Source organism: Colobus angolensis, unplaced genomic scaffold (genome assembly GCF_000951035.1).
Source record: "Colobus angolensis palliatus isolate OR3802 unplaced genomic scaffold, Cang.pa_1.0 Scaffold512, whole genome shotgun sequence".
NCBI classification, from domain to species: Eukaryota; Metazoa; Chordata; class Mammalia; order Primates; family Cercopithecidae; genus Colobus; species Colobus angolensis.
In genome coordinates, this window is record NW_012118622.1 from 344,249 (window position 1) to 367,922 (window position 23,674).

A 23,674-nucleotide genomic window follows, 5' to 3' on the forward strand; every position below is an offset into this window, starting at 1 on the left:
GTTTCCATATGAATAGCTGAAAGATTCTGTACTCTTTATGCAGCTGCATCATATTCTATTGTGTAGATATAAGGTAACCTGTTAAATTAGCATTTTGCTGGTGAAAGTCTAGGTTGTTCCCAATATTTTGCTGTTAAACAAACAATACAGTGAATGACCTTGATTAGGTGTCATTTTTTATGACTGGGACTGTGATAAATTTATCCCAGTAAAGTTTGGGAGGCAAAAATATATATATTTTAAATTTTGACATGCATTAAGAAATTTTGCTCTACAAGGTTTGTACATATTTTTATGTTCTAAGAAAAGTAAGGGAGAGTAATATCACCTCAGTTGCTCTCACACAAATGTCCTGAGTGACAGGACCTTTAGGGACACAGGCACACAGCCCTATCCCTGGTGCCCAAACAGTGCAGGGGCATCTGGATCCTGGGAAGCTCCAGGAAAGGTGAGGGTGCCCTCTAGATGATACCCTACTAAGGATCAGAAAGTGGCCAAGGAAGTCGAGAGATTACAGCGGGTCTGAAACTAAGGGCAAGTTCAAGTGGAGGGCATTAAGGTTCAAGGAGCAAGCTGAGGTGAGAAAGTGGTAGAGATTGATGGAAGGAGAAGGTAAAAAGCTCCAGGGAAGGTAGGGGAGGCACATCAGGGCCCTCCACACCTCCTCAGCATTGAACTTTGTAGTGGTCATGCTGGTGGGGCTCTGTGAGCTCTAGAATGTTCAGCACTATCTGGGGACTCTACCTGCTCAAGGCCAGGAGGACTTCCTCTCCCAGCTCTGACAAAGAGCAATGTTTCCAGACTTTGCTGAATGCTTTTCTGAATGAAAAATTTTCCCCTGGCAGAAGCAATAATATACACTAATCTACAAAAGCAAATAACCACCAAAATCCATCACCCCTTGGTAAAAGAATTACAAGTGTGAGATGGGTAAAATTGAGGTCTTTAATATCTATTGAAAGAACATTTACTTAATCAGCAATTTGATGTCCTAGAAGGCATGTTTAGAGGTGATGCCACATGGCTGCCTGTACTTCACAGCAGAAAGGGTATGGGTTTTCCAAGGGTCTGTAATGATGAACCAGAAAGGTCTGTAACTGTGAAAGGGAAAGACACCCACTGGGTTACTTTAAAAAGTAGGATGTAGGGAATTCTGTAGATATTGGGAGAAAAAAATACACAAAGTAAACCCTAACACCATTCTGATTCTCTCACCATCTTAGGGCCATCTTGGTTATTATGAATGGTAGCATAGGGATTTTTGTATATTTTCAAAATTGTATACTATTGGATCATTTTTAAAATAGGAATAAATCCCAAATTGGACCAAGTAACTGGACACTGCTGGAGTCTCACTTTTGGCCAGGAGACCTGAAAACATCCTGCTCCCCCTGGCCTGGACACTGTCTGGTTCAGGGGCCTAAATGCTCTGTTATTATGGAGAAAGAAGACGTTTTGAACATTCTCATCATTCACCCATTCACCTCTCACACCCGTTGACCTCTCAAACCTCTTGCCCACTCCTGAATTTCTTTCTTAATTGACTGAGCTCTATTTCTGTCCCTCATCCATTCCAACATGTGGTGGGTCCAGGTCGTGGCTTCTACCCATGATTTTGTTTAAAAAAAAAAGAGACAGTCAAAATTACTTTCCCTGACGCCTCCTTAAACTGACCTCCACCTGCAGCACCATGTTCATTACCAGCAGCATCTGGACACTTTTTCTGGTAGTCAGATGCTTATCATCTCTCATTAGGAAATGTGCCTCTCTCCACCCTGCATAAAGATTTCCCAGTAGAAATCAACACAGAGATACTGCCTGTGTGTTCCCAAAGGAAATGGTTTCTATAAGAACATATGAAAGCTGCAATTATAGAAAAGACCACATAAAATATATATCATGTAGATGATTCTTACAATTCCTTTAAGAGACACATTGAAAAACATCACATTAATAATTATTCTAGAAGAATAAAGTGTGTATACTGTTTTCTTAAATAAATTTCTTAAATAAATTTCCTCCTATGTGCCCAGGCTGGGCCTCTGAACAAAATTCTCCATTTTCAGTGCAATGCCTGAGAGGATGACATGGACTTAGGCCTGATATGCAGCCATTCCTGTCCACCCTGACCCTGCTGCAGAACAGTATCAGCCCAGGGCCCAAATCTCCTGCTGAAGAGCTGAGTGAGAATATTGAATATTTAAAGCCTCTTACCTTTTTCCAGTCCACTGCAATGGGTACCAGTGCAGTCCATTTGCCCCTGAGGACATTCACCTGCTGGTCTTTGGCTTCCAAGAGCAGACCTCACTGGCTTCTCTGGGTCTCAGCTGCTTTCACTCTGCTGAGTGATGCACACAGCTAACCTGACAACATTGTGCCCCAAAGCAATGTTTTCTGTGCCTCTCATTATGGAGCTCACTGTCCCTCACACACATGGGCAAGTGCTTCCAGGGTCTCTCAATTCCTCAACACACATTTTAACAAGTACCTCAGCAAAGGAAGTGATGATAATTTACCACTTTGATAAAATTCCTGAAAAGATCCCTAGACTGCAAAATTTCCGTCGAAAGAAGACAGAAAATGCTTTCTAACTACAAAACATTGGCCTCCTTGCTTTTCAAAAAAGTATCCTTGAAAGAGCCAAAATAATTTTGCCAAAATAAATTGCAGAACTTAAACTTTCTTATTTGAAATCTCACAAAACATTACAACTATTAAAAACAGAGGCTGCTGGCATAAGAATACAAATACGGACCAACGGGATACAATTGAGAGTCCAGAAATAAACCCTCACCCTCTTAGTTCATTGCTCTTGCATAAGGGTGTCCAGATAATTTAATGGAGGAACAATCATCCTCTCAAATAACGGTGCAGAAACAACTAGGTAACCACATGTAAAACAATAAACTTAGAGAACTATACTTCCAAACATATCAAACAATTATCTAAAAATGGATCAGTGAGTTAGTTATAAGATCTATAACCACAAAAACATCTTAGAAAAAGACATACAGTAAAACTTAACGACCTCAAATGTGCAATGAATTCTCAGGTATGACCCAAATGCATGAGAAACAAAAAGGAAAAACAGATAAACTGGGCTAAAGATGCAAGCCTTTTGTGCATCAAAGGATATTATCAAGAAAATAAAAAGACCAAACACAGAATGAGACATAATAGTTGCAAATCACATAGACAATGGTTTCATGCCCAGAATATATAAAGAACTGCTACAACTCGACAGCAAAAAGACAAACCACCCAATTTATATAAATGGGCCAAAGGACTCAAATAGACTTTTCTTCAAATAAGATATGCAAATCATCAAGAGAGGCCTGAAAAGATACTCAGCATCGTTAGTCATGAGGAAAATACAAAGTCAAAGCCACAATGGGATCCCACACTACACCTACAAATATGGCTACCATTCTTTTAAAATGTTAAATAACAAGTGAAAGCATTATGTAGAATTTGGAATCCTCATACATTGCTGGTGAGATTATAAAAAGGTAGAGCCACCAGGAGAAACAGTTGTGCTGTTCCTCAAGAAGCTACTCATAGAATTCTCGTATGGAATAGCATCCATTCCTAGGTATATACCCAAAGAATTGAATCCAGGGACTCAAACAGGTATTTACCTGGGATGTTGATTGCAGCATTACTCACAAAAGATAAAATATGAAAACAATCCAAGTGTTAATCAACACATGAATAAACAAATGTGGTGACACATACAATGGAATGTTAATCTGCAATAAAGAAGAATGAAGCTCTGACATCCGCTGGAACATGCAGGGACTTTGGAAACATTATGCTAAGTGACATATGTCAGAAACAAAATAACATATATCTATAATTCCACTTATATGAAACATCAAGAATAGGCAAATTCATAGAGATAGAGTAGAGATGATCAAGGTCTAGGGTGGAAAATACAGGGAGTTATTATTGTTTAAAAGATACAAAGTTTCAGTTAAAAATGATAAAATTTTCTCAGAAAAATAGTGGTGATGGTAATTGAACACTGTGTATGTGGTTAATTCCACCTGATTGCACATTTTAAAGTGGTTAATATAGCACATTATTCACAGAACTGTGAAAAATGGATTTCCATTATTTAATTCACCCAGGCTAAGGTGTTTGTTATGGCAGCTGAAGCCCATGAATACATCATCTGAACCAGTGTTTTCAATGAAACATATCACTCTTTCAATCAAGTTAGCTGGAAGCTCCCATCTGCAGAAGAACCAGAGGTCCCAAAACAAGAGCTCCAGCACGGGCTCAACCAGCACAGATCCCATGGGGCAGCCTCCATGTCAAGCCTTGGATGGCATGTGAGGCTATAGTGATAAAGCCACAACGTGAAATTGTAAGTGTTTTTACTACTTACAGACACTGGGGAGCACTCAGCACACCTGGAGACCACAGATACAGAGGTCAGTTAGCCCAGGCAGGGAGGAGAGAAGAGACTGGTAAGCCAATGGCTTTAGTAAGTTCAGGTGTTATCTGACAGATTTCCAGCAGGGAGTTTTAATGGATGTGTTTGAAGCAAGCAGCAAACACTGGGACAAGGAGATCATGCTGTGGCTGAGAAGCGGTCACTTTAAATGTGAGGGCAAATGTCAGAATTATCAGTTCAAAGAAAGCAGCTGGAGAGAGGGGAATCCAGCACACCAAGCAGGAGAGATGCCTCTAAGATTTTATCTCTGGCCACCAACTGGACCCACTTGAACCAGATACAGTATTGAAAACTGCCATGGTGAACCAGACCTGCCTTTGATGTGAGGAAAATAAACGTACACCTTAAAAAATGAATGCCAAGGTAACATGACACTATGAGCACTCATGACATTCATAGACACCAGCAGGGTGTGATACCGTGCCCTGGAGTCAGAATCCTGGATTCTGGTCTCTGGGAATGAGAAAATGAAAATGACCTGTCACTGCTCCCCTGGCATTGATTCTCCTGCCCTGCTGGACACCAATGATGGTCAGGAAGAAATGAGAAATGCTGAGCTCCAGCTCAGTCACTAAACTCCAGGGAGCAATAGAGTGACTTAGAACTGTCCTTTTGACCATGGGACTCACAGCCCCCATCGAGCAACCAGCACAGGCCTCTCCTCCAAAGAGGCATGAGAGATTCACCCTGCACTCCTCCAGGAAGGACAGTTTCCTCTGGGACACCCAGGTCCTGAATGTCCATCCTTGGAAGCTGCAGCCAAGCTAGACACAATTAGAGAAAGAAAGGGTCCCTGTCACCAGGCAACACACAGCTCACCCACAGCACAATGTGGTGTCCATGTGAGAGGGACCTGGTGCAGCTCCAGCCTCCTGCACTGAAGGGGAGAGCCAGATGGGGATGAAAGTGGGCAAAGAGTATGAATGTGCACCTCAAACCAGAGCCATTGGGACAGCAGGAGGCTGAGACCCAGGACTGTGCTTGCTCAACCTACAGGGTATGTGGTATGTGTGTGACTGTGTGTGTCTGTGTGTGTCTCTTTTGTGTGTGTGTTTGTGTTTCTGGACATAGTGTGCATTGAGGTTTGGTGACAGAATCACTGCTGAAAAGAGGAGGCCTCCACACTTCCCAGGGACCTGACACACAGACAAAAGGAAAAAGAGAAGGAGGGACAAGGAGGCAGGACTGAGAGAGGAGGGGACAGAGAGGTGTCCTGGGCTCAGACTCCACCCATGAGCCTGAGAAGTGCTCCTGCCCAGGGAAGAGGCTCAGCACAGAAGGAGGAAGGACAGCACAGCTGACAGCTATGCTAGGAAAGATTCTGGATCCCAGGCTCATCTCCACAGAGGAGAACATGCCGGCAGCACAGGCCATGGGGCCCTTCTCAGCCCCTCCCTGCACACTGCACATCACCTGGAAGGATCTCCTGCTCACAGGTGAGGAGAGAACTTCCTGGGAGAGGACAGGAGGAGGAAGCAGAATGACTTGATGGGTTTTCCTGGACAGGATGGGGTTCTAAGAAATAAAAGAAGACAGCACTTTGGGAGGCTGAGGTGGGTGGATCATGAGGTCAGGAGTTCAAGACCAGTCTGATGAACACAGTGAAGACCCGTCTCTACTAAAAATACAAAAAATTAACCAGGTGTGGTGGTGTGCTCCTGTAATCCTAGCTACTCGGGAGGCTGAGGCAGGAGATTTGCATGAACCCGGGAGGCAGAGGTTGTAGTGAGCCAAAATCACGCCACTTCACGACAGACTAGGCGACAGTATGAGACTGTCAAAAAAGAAGGAAAAGAAAAAACAAAAACAGAAAAGAAGGCTCTGTTGGAGCCTGGATAGGGGAAAATACACCAGAGAGGGACAGGGGTCAAAACAGGAAAATCACATTGAACTGGAATTGGTAAGAGGTAAGAAAATCTCAAGTGTTCTGTTTTCCTGGTTAATCAACACTGGACACCACATTTTGAAAAATGATAACGATTATCAGATGACACTTCAAATGAAAATATAAGCATTGCATGAAACACTGTCCTCAGCCAAAAACCTCAACAATTGACGAAAGAAAAAAAATACCCCAGGCATGGAGGGACCTGGGAACTCTCACATCTACAGGAGTCTGCAGCCTGTCCCAGGCACTGGGGTGCAACCAAGATCATAAAAGTCCCTGTCCTCAGGGAGCTCACGCTGTCATGGGGAGGAAGACAGACATGCAAAGAGATCTAGAATGTGAGGTCAGGTGTTGACAAGAGCTCCGGAGGAAGCAGAGGAAGGAAAGGTCAGAAAGGGAAGACCCAGGGTCTCTGAAGGAGGTGTCAGGAAAGAAGTCTAAGGATGCCCTGATGTGAGCAGGACCTAAGGGTAGTGTGGAGGGAGGTGTGAAGATCCCTGGGGAAGAGGATTCCAAACAGAAAAATGACAAGGTCAGAAGGGTTGAAGGAATGGGGGTCGTGCCACTGGCCTTGACCCAGTAGGACAGTAGGACACAAACACAAACACATACACACAAAAAAAGCGGTGTGTGTGTGTTTCTGTGTATGTGTGTGTCTTCAAGACTGATGATTGAAGAGATCTTCTCAGGACCCAGGACCCCATTTTTCACCCCCATACATACGTCGCAATATTGACTGATGCTCTCTCCACCTCGTAGCATCACTTTTAATCTTCTGGAACCCGCCCACCACTGCCCAAGTCACGATTGAAGCCCAGCCAACCAAAGTTTCCGAGGGGAAGGATGTTCTGCTACTTGTCCACAACTTGCCCCAGAATCCTATTGGCTACATCTGGTACAAAGGGCAAATAATGGACATCGACCATTACATTACATCATATGTAATAGACGCTGAAACAATTATACCTGGGCCTGCATACAGTGGACGAGAAACAGTATATTCCAATGCATCCCTGCTGATCCAGAATGTCACCCGGAAGGACACAGGATCCTACACCATACAAATCATAAAGCTAGGTGATAAGACTAAAGGAGTAACTGGACATTTCACCTTATACCGTGAGTGATTCCACATGATCCCTGGGTGTTGGTGGTTGGGGGTCAATTCTACTTTATACAAACAGGATTGTCAGGCCTAGAAAGTGCCTGTGTCCCTCTCTGCCTTATGTCGCATGTTGGAGTTTCGGCATTTAGTGCAGGACACACACAGAGGAGACAAACTACAACAGATCAGAATTCCTTTCCTGCCTCCAGACCCTGCAGACACTTGCTGCACAGGAAGGACAGTCTGAAGGGAATGTGCTCAGCAAGAGGTGAATCTCAGCCAAGCACCTCATGCCCTCTTCATAAACTTGATCCTGAGAAAGACCCTGGAGAACTGAGTAGGGCTTTGCCTAAGAGGCCCCTTGAGATACTCTCAGAGAAGCTCAGCCCTAGAGGCCTCAACCCCAGACCACTGTCTCTAAATCCTTACTCCAGATAAAGCTGAGGAGGCTGTACCAAGGTTGGGTTGTGGCAGGGCTTACTAGGACCAAGGATTTACCAGCTGTCTGAGGACTGTGTCTCCTGGAGCTGCTCACCAGCCAGGGCTCAGCCCTCAGAGCCTCATCTGGGCAAGGACAGAGCTTTCTTCACCTGGACTCAGAGTAGAGAGGACAGAAAGACAAGCTTTGTAGGCCATCAGCCAACTGCTTTGCAAGTCTAATGTCCCCAGAAGCAGAAACAAAAGAGAGAAAATATACCTGGCAGCAGGTTGTCCACAGGGATCTGACCTAAAAGTGCTTTCTCATGGAAGTGAATAATAATAATTGCTGTTTGTGTGAACACCGCCACTGCGCCAAGCATTAGGTCAGGTGACTGTGAATAATTTACAATTTATTCACAGATAGCATGAAAAGCCACAGTCCATTTGGCATTTAGCTTATTTGACTGAGAGAAAACTGAGACACAGGAAGGCACAGTCTCTGAACCAGAGTCACAAAAACACAAAAGGCAGATCAGGGTCACATGAGGTCTGTCTGCAGCCACAGGCCCAACCTCTCCTCCACCAGAAGTGAGGGCTTATTGGGTTACAAGGACCCCATAGTCATTTATTGGTTGAAATCCTCTCTTCTTAGGCATCCAAACCTCAAAGGAGTGAGAGCAAATGCTCAGCTGATTAGTCTGTACTCCAGAACTAAATCACCTGCCTCAACTGTCTGAGTCAGTGCAAAAAATGTCCAGGTCTCCCACTCAGATCTTAACCCCTATCACTGAACCTGAAATCCTGTGTTCACTGACATAACAGGATAGAAAAGAGGACCTTGTTTTCTTTCCCCACTCACACCCTGCACCAGCATGGGCCCAGTGAGAGACACGCACTTAGGAGCTCTCACATAACAAGTGAAGGAATTGAATGAAGAAATGACTTATCCAAAACCTCTTTAGAGACTGATCTTGGATGCAGAATCCTAGGAGGTCTAGCCACACCTGTCCCTTGTCCTTCAGAGGCTGACACCCATGTTTCATCCCCCCACTACCTCTTGCCCTTAAAGCCATCCCACCTCATGTAACTCTGAAGCCCTTTGGCCACTGGAGGGTTTTCAGGGCTCCCTGATCCTGGCCTGTGGAACTGGGGACACCAGGTCCCTGTTGTCTCTGAAGTCACTGTAGGCCCCACTATTCACTGCCATGCTGTCTCCGCCTCTCTCTGCTTCTCTGTGTCCCTCATCTTCCTCCCTCTTCATTTTAACTGACAAGCCCTGTCCTGCACAGCTTCTTCCTCCACCCCTAGGACTTCCACAGACACTCCCTCTAACTAGGCTAATTGTTCTGTTCCCTTCCTGCTCACACTGTGGCCTGGCCCACCTCCTAGGAAATAGGAAAAGCACAAAAATCACCTGGAGTTTCCACTACTGCCAGGCTTCATCTCGAGCCAAAGTCCCCAGGTCACTAAGAGAATGAGCTTTCACTGTATCCCCACCCAGGACTCTGTCCCTTTGTGAGGCTATTCTGTGGACAAGACTGTGGGACAGGGATAGGCAGCTCCTCCATCCACTCTTATAATTCCCAGACAAGTTCTTCTGGCCTCCTGCACAAACAGAACCAATTTATCCCGATGGTGATTTGCAGTAAAGAAAGATTTTAATGACTCCAAGTCTGCCAAACAGGAGGATGGAGGTTTATTATCACTTAAATCAGACTCCCTAGTGGATCAGGGGTTAGAGATTTTCAAGGATAGTTTCAGGGGCACAGGACTAAAAAATGGGTACTGCTTATTGTTTGGGGATGGAATCATGCGGGCGGAGGGAAATGATCTGTTTGTGCTTGAATCTGCCTCTAGTTGGGGACCACGTGACCGGCTGAGCCATTAGTCATGGGTATGGATGAGGTCAGCGGGTTTCCAGAATGCAAAGAATGAGAAACATCTCAAAAGACCAATCTCAGGTTCTACAATAATGATGTTATCTATAAGAGCAATTAAATACAAATTTTGTAAACTCTGGCCAAATGACATTTGAGCAGAAAGGGATTTTAGAAACTATGCCTACATTTTAGCAGAATTCAGTTCCCTCCTATAATCTTACTCTCATAGTCTTTCATCAGTTTTACAAAGGCAATCCCTGGGCAAAATAAGGGTATTAGTGTTATGGAGGAACTATTATCATTGTTTCTTCAAAGTTAATCCATAAACTACATTCCACACATGGTTAGCCTGGCCAATGTCCAGGAATGAGTGAGGACAGCCAGCCTGACACTAGATGCCAGATGGAGTCAGCCATGCTAGTTTGCTGTCACTGTTGTAATCTTTGCACTGACTCACCAGGGTGTCAGAGGCTGGGAAGGCCTGTAGTCTCCAAAGCCCATGGGCTGATTTCTTCCATTTCACTCACGACTCCATCCTCAACTTACTATGGAGTTCACATTCTCCAGTCACTTCCTAGAGACTTCTGGTTTCCTGTCAGCCATATAACAGGCTTGAAATTTGTCAGTCGGTTCTAACAGTAAGTAAACAGCTGAACAAACTCAAAAGTCAACAACTCGTTAAAATCCCTCAGAAATGGCCGGCACAGTGGCTAACACCTGTAATCCCAGCACTTTGGGAAGCCGAGGCAGGCGGATCACAAGGTCAGGAGATGGAAACCGTCCTGCTAAACACAGTGAAATGCCATCACTACTAAAAATACAAACAAATAAGCCGGGTGTGGTGGCAGGTGCCTGTAGTCCTAGCTACTGAGGAGGCTGAGGCAGGAGAATGGCGTGAACCCGGGAGGCGGAGCTTGCAGTGAGCCAAGATCTTCCCACTGCCCTCCAGAGTGGGCAACAGAGCGAGACTCCATCTCAGAAAAAAAAGAAAAAAAAAGAGAAAAACCTGCTGTTAGAGAAATGAAGAATGCTTTTGATGCCTACTGGTAGAAGGCACACAGCTGAGAAAAGAATCCCTAACTTGAGGATGTGTCAATAGAAACTTCCAAAACTGGAAAAGGAAAGTTCAAAAAGAGTGGGGGGAAAAATGGAACAATATATCCAACTTCATATTTAACATTTTGAATTGACAAGAGCAATTTTTAAATTTTGTAGTTGTGGTACAACTTCCAAGTCTGTAACTTACACATAGTGGGAACACTGGTGGTTTCAGGGGCCTGTTGGAGGTGGCCAGGGGGTGCTATCAGATGGTTTTACAGCCTGTGCCACATACAATTGTTTCCTCCTGATGATGCCATTTTCATAAGTTGGGGTTCTTCGTGTGGGGGACACATGAGCCATTGGCGACTCACTTAGACTCTTCCTAATTCACACAAATTTAAACTCTAGTTGTATTTCCTGAGGTTAAGAGAAAATGAAGAAAGCATTTCACATACCTGTTTTGGGCTCCTCCCCATTTTTCCTAACACTGCACAGAAATTAGAAACAGGGATTTCTTACTATATTTACTAACATAACACATATCACTTCTTTTAATTCGGCATCATTCCTCCCTTTATGTAATTGACACACTGACCAGTTCTGTCCTTTTAACGGGACTCCCTCCACTTAAGGACTTGCTAATTTCAAATCACCTTTGGCGTCTTTCTTTGAGCATAATGTGATCCTGCTGGAATTCACTCCACACTTAAACCTTAATTTGGGATCAAGAGAAATACTACTAATAGCAATTGATCTTACATGTTTGGACCATCAGTAAAAATTTCCACTTATGACAACATTTTAATGTTTCCTTCAAATCCTTTATTGTTTTGTTACTAGAGTCAGAAGATAACATGAGGTCTAAACTCCTGACAAATTTTTATGGGAAAATTAGAGTATTATGAATTGAGCATCCCAAATCCAGAAATCCAAAATCTGAAATGCTCCAGAATCCAACACTTCTGACCACTGATGTGATGCTAAAAAAAAAGTGCTCACTGGAGCATTTTGGATTTTAAATTTTTCAGATTTGGGATGCTAGCCCAGTACATCTACTGTAAATATTCCAAAATAAATTAAAAAGTTAGAATCCAAAAACCTTGGTTTTAAGCTTTCTGCATAAGGAACATTTATCTGTATGAACTATAGGTATGAAGCTGTACAGGAGATCCTTAGAACCTCCTCATGATGCATAACTGAAACAGCACAGCCATGGAACAATGCCCTATTCCCCCGACCACAGCTCCTGGAAACTACTATTCTACTCTATGATTCACTCTGGAATCCACTGAGATGAGGTACATAGAGTAGTCAAACTCATAGAATCAGAGAGTGGAATGTCTAATGAGAGAAAATATCTGCAAGACTTCTTCCCACATATTGCTCTAATGGCCACCAAACACATATGGTCCATGAGGGACAGACTTCTGTCATCAGTTCATGTTCGCCCTTTCCACCAGTCAGTTCTGCATTTGCAAACATCCACATATATTTCTAGAAAGATCCACATGGTCCTCACCTGCCCTCTACAGGGGGAAGGGAACATCATGGATGCAAAACAGGGAACATGGTCTTCCTCCAAAGCTATCAGCTCTTGCCTGTCCCCTTCACTCTTTGTAGGTTATTCCTTGGACTCTGCTCTATCTTTAGTGGTCACTGGCTCAAGTCACTCACTATAAGACAGCTGGGAAAACTGCCCCACCTTGTGGCTCCACTGCCTGATGACTGAACGGACCTCCAGGCTTGACTCTGGTCTCCCCTGTGTTATTTCTGCTGAAGTACCCAGTCCCAGGCCAGGCTTCCCTGTATGCAAAGGGTTTAAAGACAATGGGAAGTTTCATCATCCATCTCTAAGATGCCCTTGGAAAGGGAAGCTGCAGAGAAAACATACCTTGGGGGCAAAGTAAGACTGAAACTAAGAAGATTCCAGCAGTGCATGCTCCAGGTGAGGACCACAAGGTGGGCCAGGCAGGCATTTGGAGAGGGAGGGACTCAGAGAGGCACCAGGGGCTGTGACTGCTGGTCCCATGTTTTTCCATGACCTAATGCTGCTGCTCAATTCACACTTGAGAAAGTCTGTTCTTCTTCTACATACAGAAGGCAGCCTCACATTCTCTGAGCCCTCAGATTGCTATGCATCTGTCTTGTAACAGACACATCTGCCATGGGCTTTTAAGGACTTGAGTGGGCTGAGGGGTGAGAAAGACCATCTCTGATTGAAAATGCCTTTGGAGGAATCAAAGGTGCCACACAAGGCAATCTTCTCTCTGTTATCTGCACAGTGGATATTCCCAAGCCCTCCATCTCCAGCAGCAACCTAAACCCAAGGGAGGCCGTGGAGACTGTGATCTTATCCTGTGATCCTGACACTGAGGATGTAAGCTACCTGTGGTGGATAAATGGTCAGAGCCTCCCTATCAGTCGCAAGTTGCAGCTGTCAGAAAACAACAGGACCCTGGTTCTATTTGGTGTCACAAAGGATACTGCAGGACCCTATGAATGTGAAATGAAGAACCCAGTGAGTTCCAGCCGCAGTGACCCAGTCACCCTGAATCTCCTCTGTGAGTATCTTCTGTTCTTCTATGAGCCAGGCTGCCATCCCAAATACACATGTCCAGAGGCCAGGCCTCTCAGTCCCTCTCAGGTCCAAGAACAGAGACCTTTAAACCTGGACATCAAAGCTGGCCATGATGACGAAGAGTAGGCTTAGGCTTGATCAACAATGGGAGAGAAGAGGCTGCTCCTGTCATGGGAGACTCACAGGGTCCACAGGTTATGATGGGAGAAACAGGTGAATGCCTCAAGCTCCAGATCAGTGAACAAAACAGGAATTTTGCTGGGACTTCAGTGCTGTGACTTAGCTCACAGGGTCACTGTGGCCTTTCCACAGACCAGGATTTTCCCTTCCCTCTCACAACATCACCTGTGACTTTATTCTCTTTGCTCCAGATGGCCTGGATGCCCCCACCATTTCCTCTTCATACACCTATTACCATCCAGGGGAAGTACTCAAGCTCTCCTGCCTCACAGAATCTCACCCACTGGCAGAGCATTCTTGGCTGATTGATGGGAAGTTCCAGCAATCAGCACAAGTGTTCTTTATCCCTCAAATCACTAAAACATATAGAATGGTCTATGTCTGTTTCATCCATAACTCAGCTACTGGTGGAACAAATCTCATAATTAAGAGGCTCATAGTCCCTGGTAAGTGGATCCATGGAGCATTGGCCATATGTTTTCCAGTGAAGTCTATCTGGCTATCAAGGAAGAGCCACTTGCTCTCTGCAGAGGGAGAAGGAAATAAAAAACCCAGGACAGGGAATATGTTTCTGCTCCAAAACCACCAGCTTTTGCCTGTCCCTTCACTCTTTCTAGATCATTGCTTGCACTCTGCTCTATTTTTGGAGGTCACTGGCTCAAGTTAGTGATCATGAAACACCTACAAGAAACTGCCCCACCTTGTACCTCCACTGCCTGAGGACTGAACTGACCTCCAGGTTTGATTCTGGTCTCCTGTGTCTTATTTCTGCTGAAACATACAGTCCAAGGCCAGGCTGTTCAGTATCTTAGGGTTTCAGGACAATGGGAAATGCCATTATTACTCATCTCCTGAATGTCCTTGGAAATGGAAGCTGCAGAGAAATCACATCTAGGGGGGCAAAGTAGGATGGAATTTGGAAGAGGCCCAGCAGTTGCACATTCCAGGTAAGGAACCCAATGTGAGCCAGCCAGTCAGCTGATTAGAAAGGGACTGGGAGGTGTACCAGGGCCGGTGACTCCCACTGACGTGTCTGTCGATGACCCAACACTGCTGCTCAATTCACACTTGAGAAAGTCTGTGTTTCCCTAAGAGAGAGCAGGTGGCCTCATAGACTTTGAGCCCTTAGATCATCATACATCTGTCCTGTGACCCACGCACCAGCTATTGACTTTCAAGGACTCGGGTGGGCTGAGAGGTGGGAGATGCCAACTCTGATTGAAGGATGCCTGTGGAGTAATCAAAGGTGTCACACAGGACAATCTTCTCTCTGTTATCCACTCAGCTGAGCTGCCCAAGCCCTACATCACCAGCAACAACTTCAACCCCATGGAGAATAGGAATGATGTATCCTTAACCTGTGTACCTAAGACTCAGGGCTACACCTACATGAGGAGGGTAAATGGTCAGAGCCTCCCGGTCAGTCCCAGGCTAAAGCAATCCGGTAAAAACAGGATCCTCATTCTAGCCAATGTCACAAGAAATGACACAGGACCCTATGAATGTGAAATACGGGATCGAGTTGGTAGCATCTGCAGTGACCCAGTCACCCTGGATGTCCTTTTTATCTTTGGTTCCTCTGTGGACCAGGCCACCAGCAAAAATCCAAATGACCAGAGGCCAGGCATCTCAGTCTCTCTCAGGTCCAAGTACAGACACTTTTATTTCTGGACACCAGGGCTGGCCATGACTCCCTGCCCTGGGAAAACTTGGCTAGGCACAGCCTTAAGCAAGAATACAAAAGGAGGGGCTGCTCTTGTCATGGGAGACTTGGGGTCTACAGCCTGTGATGGGAGAAACACATGAATACTTCAGGCCTCGGCTCAGTGAAGACAGAAGGGGTTTGGCTGGGCCTTGAGGGTGTGTCTTGGCTCAGAGGGACACTGTGTCCCTTTGAGAGACCAGACGCATCCCCTTGCCTTGGATGACATCACCTGTGGCTTTATTCTCTTTACTCCAGATGGTCCAGACTTCCCCAGGATTTTCCCTTCATTCATCGACTACCGTTCAGGAGATAACCTCTGCTTGTCCTGCTTCGCGAACTCTAACCCACCGGCAGAGTATTCTTGGACGATTAATGGGAAGTTTCTGCAATCAGGACAAAAGCTCTTTATCCCCAAAATTACTACAAAGCATAACGGGATCTATGGTTGCTCTGCTCGTAACTCAGCCACTGGCAGGGTATGTTCCACATTCAAGATGATCGTAGTCTCTGGTAAGTGGATCCCTGCATCATTGGCAATAGGGTTTTAGGTGGAGTCTATCTGGCTTTCAGAGAAGAGTCAGGAAATCATTTTTATTCCCAGCCTGTGTCCCATGGGCAGAAGCAAATCCTAAATTCTCCTCCTGAACCCTCCCAATTTGTCTTTACAGACTCTCTTCTCCTTGTTTCTCTGTTTTCTCATGGCTGACCTTGTGTCCAGTCTGAGAAGGGTAGGGAGGGGGCTTTGTCAGTCCTGAGCCCTATGTGGTGGAAGAAGCTTCATAGAGTGACAAGAAGGAGAGTCCTCAAGATCAAGTTGCTTCTCGCTGTCTCCAACACACCCCTTTCTGCCACATCTTTGTTTTCTTTTACTTACTCCATGTGCTACAAAGAACATCTGAGGCTTTGAAACAAGCTCACATTTATCCCCCAAATGAGAGGAGGAAACCCCTTGGATGAGAGAGGAGCAGCTCAGATTGCTGCCTCCTCTGCTCCAGGCTTCTCCAGTGACTGGCCCTGCCTGACTCCACTGGGGTGGGTCCCACTGGGGTGGGGCCAGCATGTGTGGAGAAAAACCCCTGATGGTCTGTTCTGAAACTGGCTAAATTGAGCTGCCAGTTTAAATGAAGCCCCTTGGATGAGAGAGGAGCAGCTCAGACTGCTGCCTGCTCTGCTCTGGGCTTCTCCAGTGACTGGCCCTTCCTGACTCCACCTGGTGTGGGACCAGCATGAGTGGAGAAAGAGCCCTGGTGGCCTCTCCTGAATTCAGCTAAATCGAACTGCCAGTTGAAGTGAAGGCTAGGTTTCAGGGAAATTAGAAGAGAGGGAGCCTCGGGGCCAACTCTTGAGCTGTGTCGTGGTTCTGAAGTCACCGGCTGTATGAGACTGTTGACACAGCACGTGGGACACAGCACAGGGGACAATGAGTGATATACACTTGTAGAAACAGGGAGATTCACCTCTGGGGCTCTGCATGGCAGGAAAGGGGCAATGCCAGAAAGTGTGTATTTATAGAGTGTAAGACTACCAGGACACTTATATATATCTATTATAAGACTTATCATTAACTATTTCTAAGTGTGCGATTTAGTGTTGTGTAACCACCACACTATCCATTTCCAGAACTTTTTCCTTTTACCATATTAAACCTCTGTACCCAATAACAGTAACTCTCACTCCTCCACCTAAGCCTTAGCATCCACCATTCTACTTTCTGTCTCTATGTAACTAGCTATTCTGTATTTTATAAATGGAATTATATAACAAGTATCCTTTGTGTCTGGCTTATTTCAGTTAGCATAATGTCTTCAAGGTTCATCCATTTTGCACGATGTATTGGAATTTTATTCCTTGTTAAGATTGAATAACATATTGATGTATAGATATACCTTATTTGCCTACCCACTTATCTTTCAATGGACTTTCCATTGTTTCCATTTTTTGGCTATTGTGAGTAATGCTTCTCTGAACATCAATGTGCAAACATTTGTTCAAATTTCTTTTAATTCTATAGGGAGTATGTCCAGAAGTGGAATTGCTGGATCAAATGGTAATTTATTGTTTAATTTTTTGAGAAACAGCCACACCACTTTTTACAGTGGCTATAACATTTCCCATTCCCATCAGCAATGCACTAGAGCTCCAATTTTTCCATCTATTTGAAAACACTTGTTTTATGTTGCTGTCATTATTGTTGTTTATCAAAGTCATCCTAAAGTGTGTGAGGTGGTGTCACTTTGTGGTTTTGATTTGCATATCTCTAAGTATTCGTGACGCTGAGGAACTTTGCGTGGACTTATTGGATATTTGTATATCTTCCCTGGAGAAAACTCTATTTTAATCTGTTGTTCATTTTTTAATTGGGTTTTTGGATGTTTGCTGTTGTTGACTTCTGGTTTTTCATGTATTCTAGAAGTTAATTATGTATCACACATATAATTTGCAAATATTTTTTCTCATTTCATGGGTTGCCTTTTTACTTTCTTGATAAAGTTCTTCGATATATAAAAGGTTTTGATTTTTATGAAGTCCAATTTATCCGTTTTATTTGTTGCCTATTCTTTTGTTGTTACAACAAAGGAATCATTGTGAAATCCAATATCATAAAGGTTTTCTTCTATCTTTTCTTCTAGGAGTTGTATAGTTTTTGCTCTTACATTTAGATCATTGATCTATTGTGGGTTAATTTTTGTATATGGTGTTAGGTAAAGGTTCCACACATTCTTGCCCTTGGATATCCAGCTTTCCCAATGTCATTTGGTGAGAATACTGTCCTTTCCCCATTGAACAATCCTGGCACACTTGATGAAAATCATTTGGTCATATATGCAAATATTTCTTTCTGGGCTCTCTGTTAAATTTCATTAATTTGTATGTCCTCCTTTATGCCAGTACCACACTGCCTTGGTTACTGGGGCTTTGTAGTAAATGCTGAAATCAGGAAGATTGAGTCCTCCAGCTTCATTCTTCCTCTTCAAAGTTGTTTGTCTATTTAGAGTCATGAGATTCAATATAAATTTTAGGACAGATTTTTCTTTTTCTGCAAAAATGTCACTGAGATTCTGATAGGAAGTGTATTGAATCTGGAGCTCACTTTGGGTAACATTGTCCTCCTAACAATATTGAGTCTTCTAATTCATGAAAACAAAATGTCTTTCAATTTATTCATGTCATCATTAAGCAATATTTTATGGATTTCAGGTATAATCATTTCAGCTCTTTGGTTAAAATTATTCCTAAAATATTTTATTCTTTTTGATATTAATACAAATTAAAAATTTTTTCTTAATTTCCCTTCAGATTGTTCATGATTAGTGTATTGAAATATGACTGATGTTTGAATGTTGATTTTGTATTGTGCAACATTACTGAATTCATTTATTAATTCTACTAGATTTGTTCCATCTTTAGGATTTTCTACATATAAGTTCAAGTTATCTGCGAACAGAAATAATTTTACTCCTTTCTTCCAATTTGAATGTCTTTTTTAAAATTCTTGCCTAATTTTTCTGACTAGATTTTTCAATACTACATTCAATAGAAGTGTCAAAAGCAGCATCCTTGTCTTGTTCCTGCTCATACAGGGAAAGCTTTCAGTCTTTCTCCATTGAGTATGATGTTAGCATTGGGTTTTTCACATATTGCCTTTATGTTGACGTGCTTTCCTTCCATTCTTAGTTAGAATGCTGTTACTGTGAAAAAACATTGAATTTCATCAAATGCTTTTATTGATTCAATCTTATTACTGATTATAGTTCTATTCATATCTTTGTGTTTTCCTAGGAATTTGTCTATTTCATCTAGGTTATCCAATTTATTGGCATACAATTATTTCCAGTAATTTCATAATCATTTTATTAGAATTGGTAGTAATCACTTCATTTTCACTTTCTTTTATTTCTCTTTCTTTCTTTCTTTTTTTCTTTTTCTTTCTTTTTCTTTCTTTAAGAGAAAAAGACAGGCTCTCACTCTGTAGGGTAGCCCAGGCTGAAATACAGTGGTGTGATTATGGCTTACCGCAGCCTCAAACTCCTGGGCTCAAGCAATTCTCCTTCTTCAGCCTCCCAAGATACTAGGAATACAGATGCATGCCAATATGCCCAGCTAATTGGTTTTTATTTCTTTTTTGTAGAGACTGGGTCTCCCCGGTTACCTATGCTGGTCCAAACACCTGGCCTCAAGAAATCCTCTCATAGTGACCTCCCAAAGTGCTAGGATTAAAATATGACACATCATATTCAGACTCCATTTTCATTTCTGATTTTAGTAATTTTAATTTTCTCTCTTTTTTCTTAGTCAGTCTATTTAATGGTCATCAATTTTGTTGATTTTAATTTGAAGAATCAACTTTTCGTTTCATTAATTTCCTGTATTCCTTTTCCATTCTCCATTTTATTTTTATCCACTCTAATCCGTATTGTTTCCTTCATCCACTGTGATTGGGTTTAGCTTGTTCTTCTTTCAAATCCTGAAGTATGAGAGAACTTGCTTCATACCATTCTTTTAAAGGTTTCATGTAGTCAGTGAAACAAGATGCCACACACAGGCGAACCAATGTCAGCTGCTATATTACTACCATCATCATTAGCCTTGAGGTCAAACAGTCCCAGAATCAAATCTCAGATCCACTTATTACTAGCCATATGACACCAGGAAAGCTTTTACACTACTCTAAGCTTCTGTCTTTTCATCAGCAAAATGGAAATAATATCTACTTGACAGGGTCACTGTGTGAATTAAATGAAGTACAGGTAAAGCATTTAGCAAAGGGCCTGGCACATAGGATGTGCCCCTCAACAGTACCTGTTTCCAAATATATATATAGAAAAAAAGGTAACACATAAAACTCTAGGACATAGTTACTGACTACTTGTGGGAGAGAAAGGAAAAAAGCTAAGGGCAAAGAATCAAACCTGGTATGTTAGTTTTTACCAACTGAGATGCATCCAGGGTGGGATTAGACATATAAGATAATTTATCAGGGAAGACACCTGAGACGGAATGTGGGGCAGGCATGAAGGTAGTGTGGGAGAACTCACAGACCACTATGCAAAGCTGACTTCTGTGAAAAAGAAAGAGAAAGAAGTTTTAGGTATCAATACAGTTCTAAGAGAGCTTTTGCATGGCTGATGGGGAGTCCTCCAACCAGTTTCCCATTAAAGTTAAACAGAGCCTCAGAGAACTAGGCTTGCTTTCACACCATTGCTGGGAGCCTGTGGGAAGGAAGCTTTTTGTACAAAGGACTTGGTGAATTTGAAATGCACTGACCTGGGCCTTCTGTCAATCATGTCCCTGCCATGAAGGCCTGGCAGGGTTTCATTCATGGCTACCACCACAGAGACACTGAGAAAAACATGCAACCATGAAAAGGTGGAAAAATGGAAAGTTCTAATGACATAGAAAATAGCAATCAATCTTTCTCCCATCTGAAAGCTTTCTGAAATATCGAGTGCTGTTGAGAATTGACAGAGGACTGATTACCAACTTAGAAACATGGTGAGAGGGGAAAAAATCTGCAAGAATATTACCATCTCCCATCAACTTTCCAACAGAAATAATGTATTCCTTGAAGAAACAATTATAGAGTACCTCATGTTACAGGCTGTTTCCTGAGGCTTCCCCCAGTAAAATAACATCACTTCCATTCCTTCTTTTATTTCTTTCCATGACAGCTCCTTTAGGAAGAGGACATGTATCCTGGGTTATTCCGACATAGCAGCCATGATGTCATTTCTGTATTTCAGGAAGTCTGGTAGGTATGATGGCCTTTTCTCTTGTCCTGTTTCCTCCAGAGCTGACTGCCATGCTTGGGAGAGAGAAAAGACTTATTTGCCTGTATCTGGGACTGGATCTCCTTCTTCCTCCACCAAACTCCTGCTTCTCAGCACTAATTCCTGCAGTTCCCTTTCTCCCTGACCTTTATGCTCCCTGTACCCCACTGTCTTTTAGACATAATTATCTCCAGTCTCTGCTTGTTTGTTTCTCAGATTCAAACAAGAAACACAATTTCACATTGTGAAACCCTCTTCATTATTTTTCACATCTCTCAATAGTGTAATTATCTCCATTCCCATAAAGACCAACCACTTCTCAAAGTGTTGCTTGACTTCTTGTTTCCAGACTTTGAAACCTTCCTTGCATATTACTGCCTCATAACCTTTCTAAAATCTAGTTAATTCACTTAATCAAGAATCTCCAGGGGTGTACTCTAGCCTCTTTGTAAGTTCACATTTCTTCTATTTACTAATCCTTCTCACTTCCTTTACCTTTACTTCCTAGTATAATTCCTCCATCCTAATTAGAACTGTCTTCCTACGCATCCCTGCCCTTTCACCCATATAGACATAAAATTATTAGTTCCAATGCTAAGCTTGAAAACTCCCCTCCACCATCTGCACTACAGACTTAACCTCACCCTTCCTCACAAGCAATCTCTGACCTCATGCAGAACAAAGACTTTAGGATTAGCCTGTGAACCTGAGACTCAGAACAAAACCTGTGTGTGCTTGAGACCTTTTCCTGATGACCAATAGACATATTCAAAAAGGATACAGAAATGAAGATTGCAAGATCCCCACCCCAGATGACATAAAGCGTAAGATAGGAAATGAGACCTGAAAATAATCATGATACCAAAATAGAAAAAAGTGAAAGCCACAAGAAATCAGAGAAATCTGATGGAAAATATAGCTACCCATTGGAATCACTGGAAAACATTTTTAAAAGTGGATGCTCAAGCCCCACCCGTGAGTTCCACTTTAAAGGTCTGGAGAGGGAACCAGGCACTGGTAATTTTTAAGTCTTCCCTGACACTACTAATATGTAATGAGGATGAAGAACTCTTGTTGTAATAGGTAGAACTTAAAACTAAATCAATGATTTTTAGCTAGAAGTACTGGAATGACCTAAGGACCTTTTTCAACATACATAAGACTATACTTTTTTGGCCCTAGTTATTAAGGGGTTACATCAAGAACTCAGTAATCCAGTTGGGAAACAGAAGCTGAATGGAAAAGCCACCTTATTTTATATGTTAAAATATATATACAAAGCATTTTCAAATGAGTGATAAGTGATACTAAACCTTCTCTAAATAATATTTATGGGAATGTTAATAATATGAGTATTCTAGGCTGGGCGCAGTGGCTCACGGCTGTAACCCCAGCACTTTGGGAGACCGAAGTGGGCAGATCATGACGTCAGGAGACCCAGACCATCCTGGCTAACACGGCGAAACCTCGACTCTACTAAAAATACAAAAACAAAATTAGCCAGGTGTGGTGACAGGTGTCTGTAGTCCAGCTACTCCAGAGGCTGAGGCAGGAGAATGGCATCAACCTGGGAGGCGGAGCTTGCAGTGAGCAGAGATCCTGCTGCAGCACTCCAGCCTGGGCGAGACTCCATCTCAAAAAAATAAAAATGAAAATGAAAAAATTTTAAAAAAATTAGTATTCTGAACACTATATGAAATTTCTGGAAATCGAATATGTTATCAGTCATAGTGTCATATGCCACAAAAGTAATTAGATTTCTATGTGAGCTGTGTCTTTACCATAATCAACCTAATAAAACCTCATTAGATTTTTAACCATAGTCATTTTAAATTTTTGCCATTCCCAGACAGTTGCTTTGATTCTTCCTTGAAGTATTTATAATCAGCTACAGTCCAAAATTGCTCTTTCTTTGAGGAGATATATGGAAAAGATTCTGACAACGACTATTGAATACAAGTTTTGATAACTTCAAGATCATACCACTGGACTCTCTGAGAACTTTGAAAATTTTAATGAACAGTCTGATATCTTCATGAAATTCAAGACAAAGAAGGAAAAAAACCTCAGTTTTATTGGACTAAATAATCAAAAGGATAATGTTTTCATAATTTTTTATCTGAGAATGTGCTGATTCTTTGAATGTTTTAATCTCCAGATTTGTGAACTTTCTCTTTTAAGCTATTTATACTTTACAGCAATTTGGTAAAGTATACTTTTGTAAACAAAAATGGAAACATTTGCTTTTGTTCCAAATCTGAGTGCCCCAGAATTGGGAAACTATTCATGAGTGTTCATATGCTTATGGTAATAAAGTTATTTGCACAAGTTCAGTAAGAATCTACTCTATAACAGGACACATTTGAAAACATTGGTTATGTTACCACGGCTTTGATTGGGATGTTCTATTTGACAATATACATAGAAGAAACCCATAGGGAATGCAGGGAAAGTCTGAAGTTGGCCTTGGTTTGGCTTCCTAGTCTCAAGAGGTTTTTGAAAGTTTAATCTGAGAATCTTATAAAACTTCTAGCATAGCAAAGTTTAAAAAGAGCCTCCAAGTCTTTGCTATTGTGAATAGTGCTGCAATAAACATACGTGTGCATGTGTCTTTGTAGTAGAATAATTTATAATCCTTTGGGTATATACC

General features: G+C 42.6%; 1 protein-coding gene across 2 annotated transcripts in view; it reads left to right on the plus strand.

The window, feature by feature from the left end:
• The first annotated feature begins 5,651 nt into the window (after positions 1-5,651).
• The window catches only part of LOC105525018 (pregnancy-specific beta-1-glycoprotein 2-like), a 73,422-nt gene continuing 55,399 nt past the window's right edge, over positions 5,652-23,674 (plus strand). The window contains exons 1-5 of one of the 2 annotated variants that reach the window (XM_011960537.1): positions 5,652-5,895; positions 7,107-7,466; positions 13,076-13,354; positions 14,837-15,124; positions 15,512-15,732. In XM_011960537.1, coding sequence (XP_011815927.1) covers positions 5,766-5,895; positions 7,107-7,466; positions 13,076-13,354; positions 14,837-15,124; positions 15,512-15,732 — 1,278 coding nt within the window. In that variant the 5' untranslated portion in view covers positions 5,652-5,765. Of the gene's footprint in view, positions 5,896-7,106; positions 7,467-13,075; positions 13,355-14,836; positions 15,125-15,511; positions 15,767-23,674 lie in introns of both variants that reach the window. The other variant, XM_011960538.1, reaches the window with a different exon arrangement.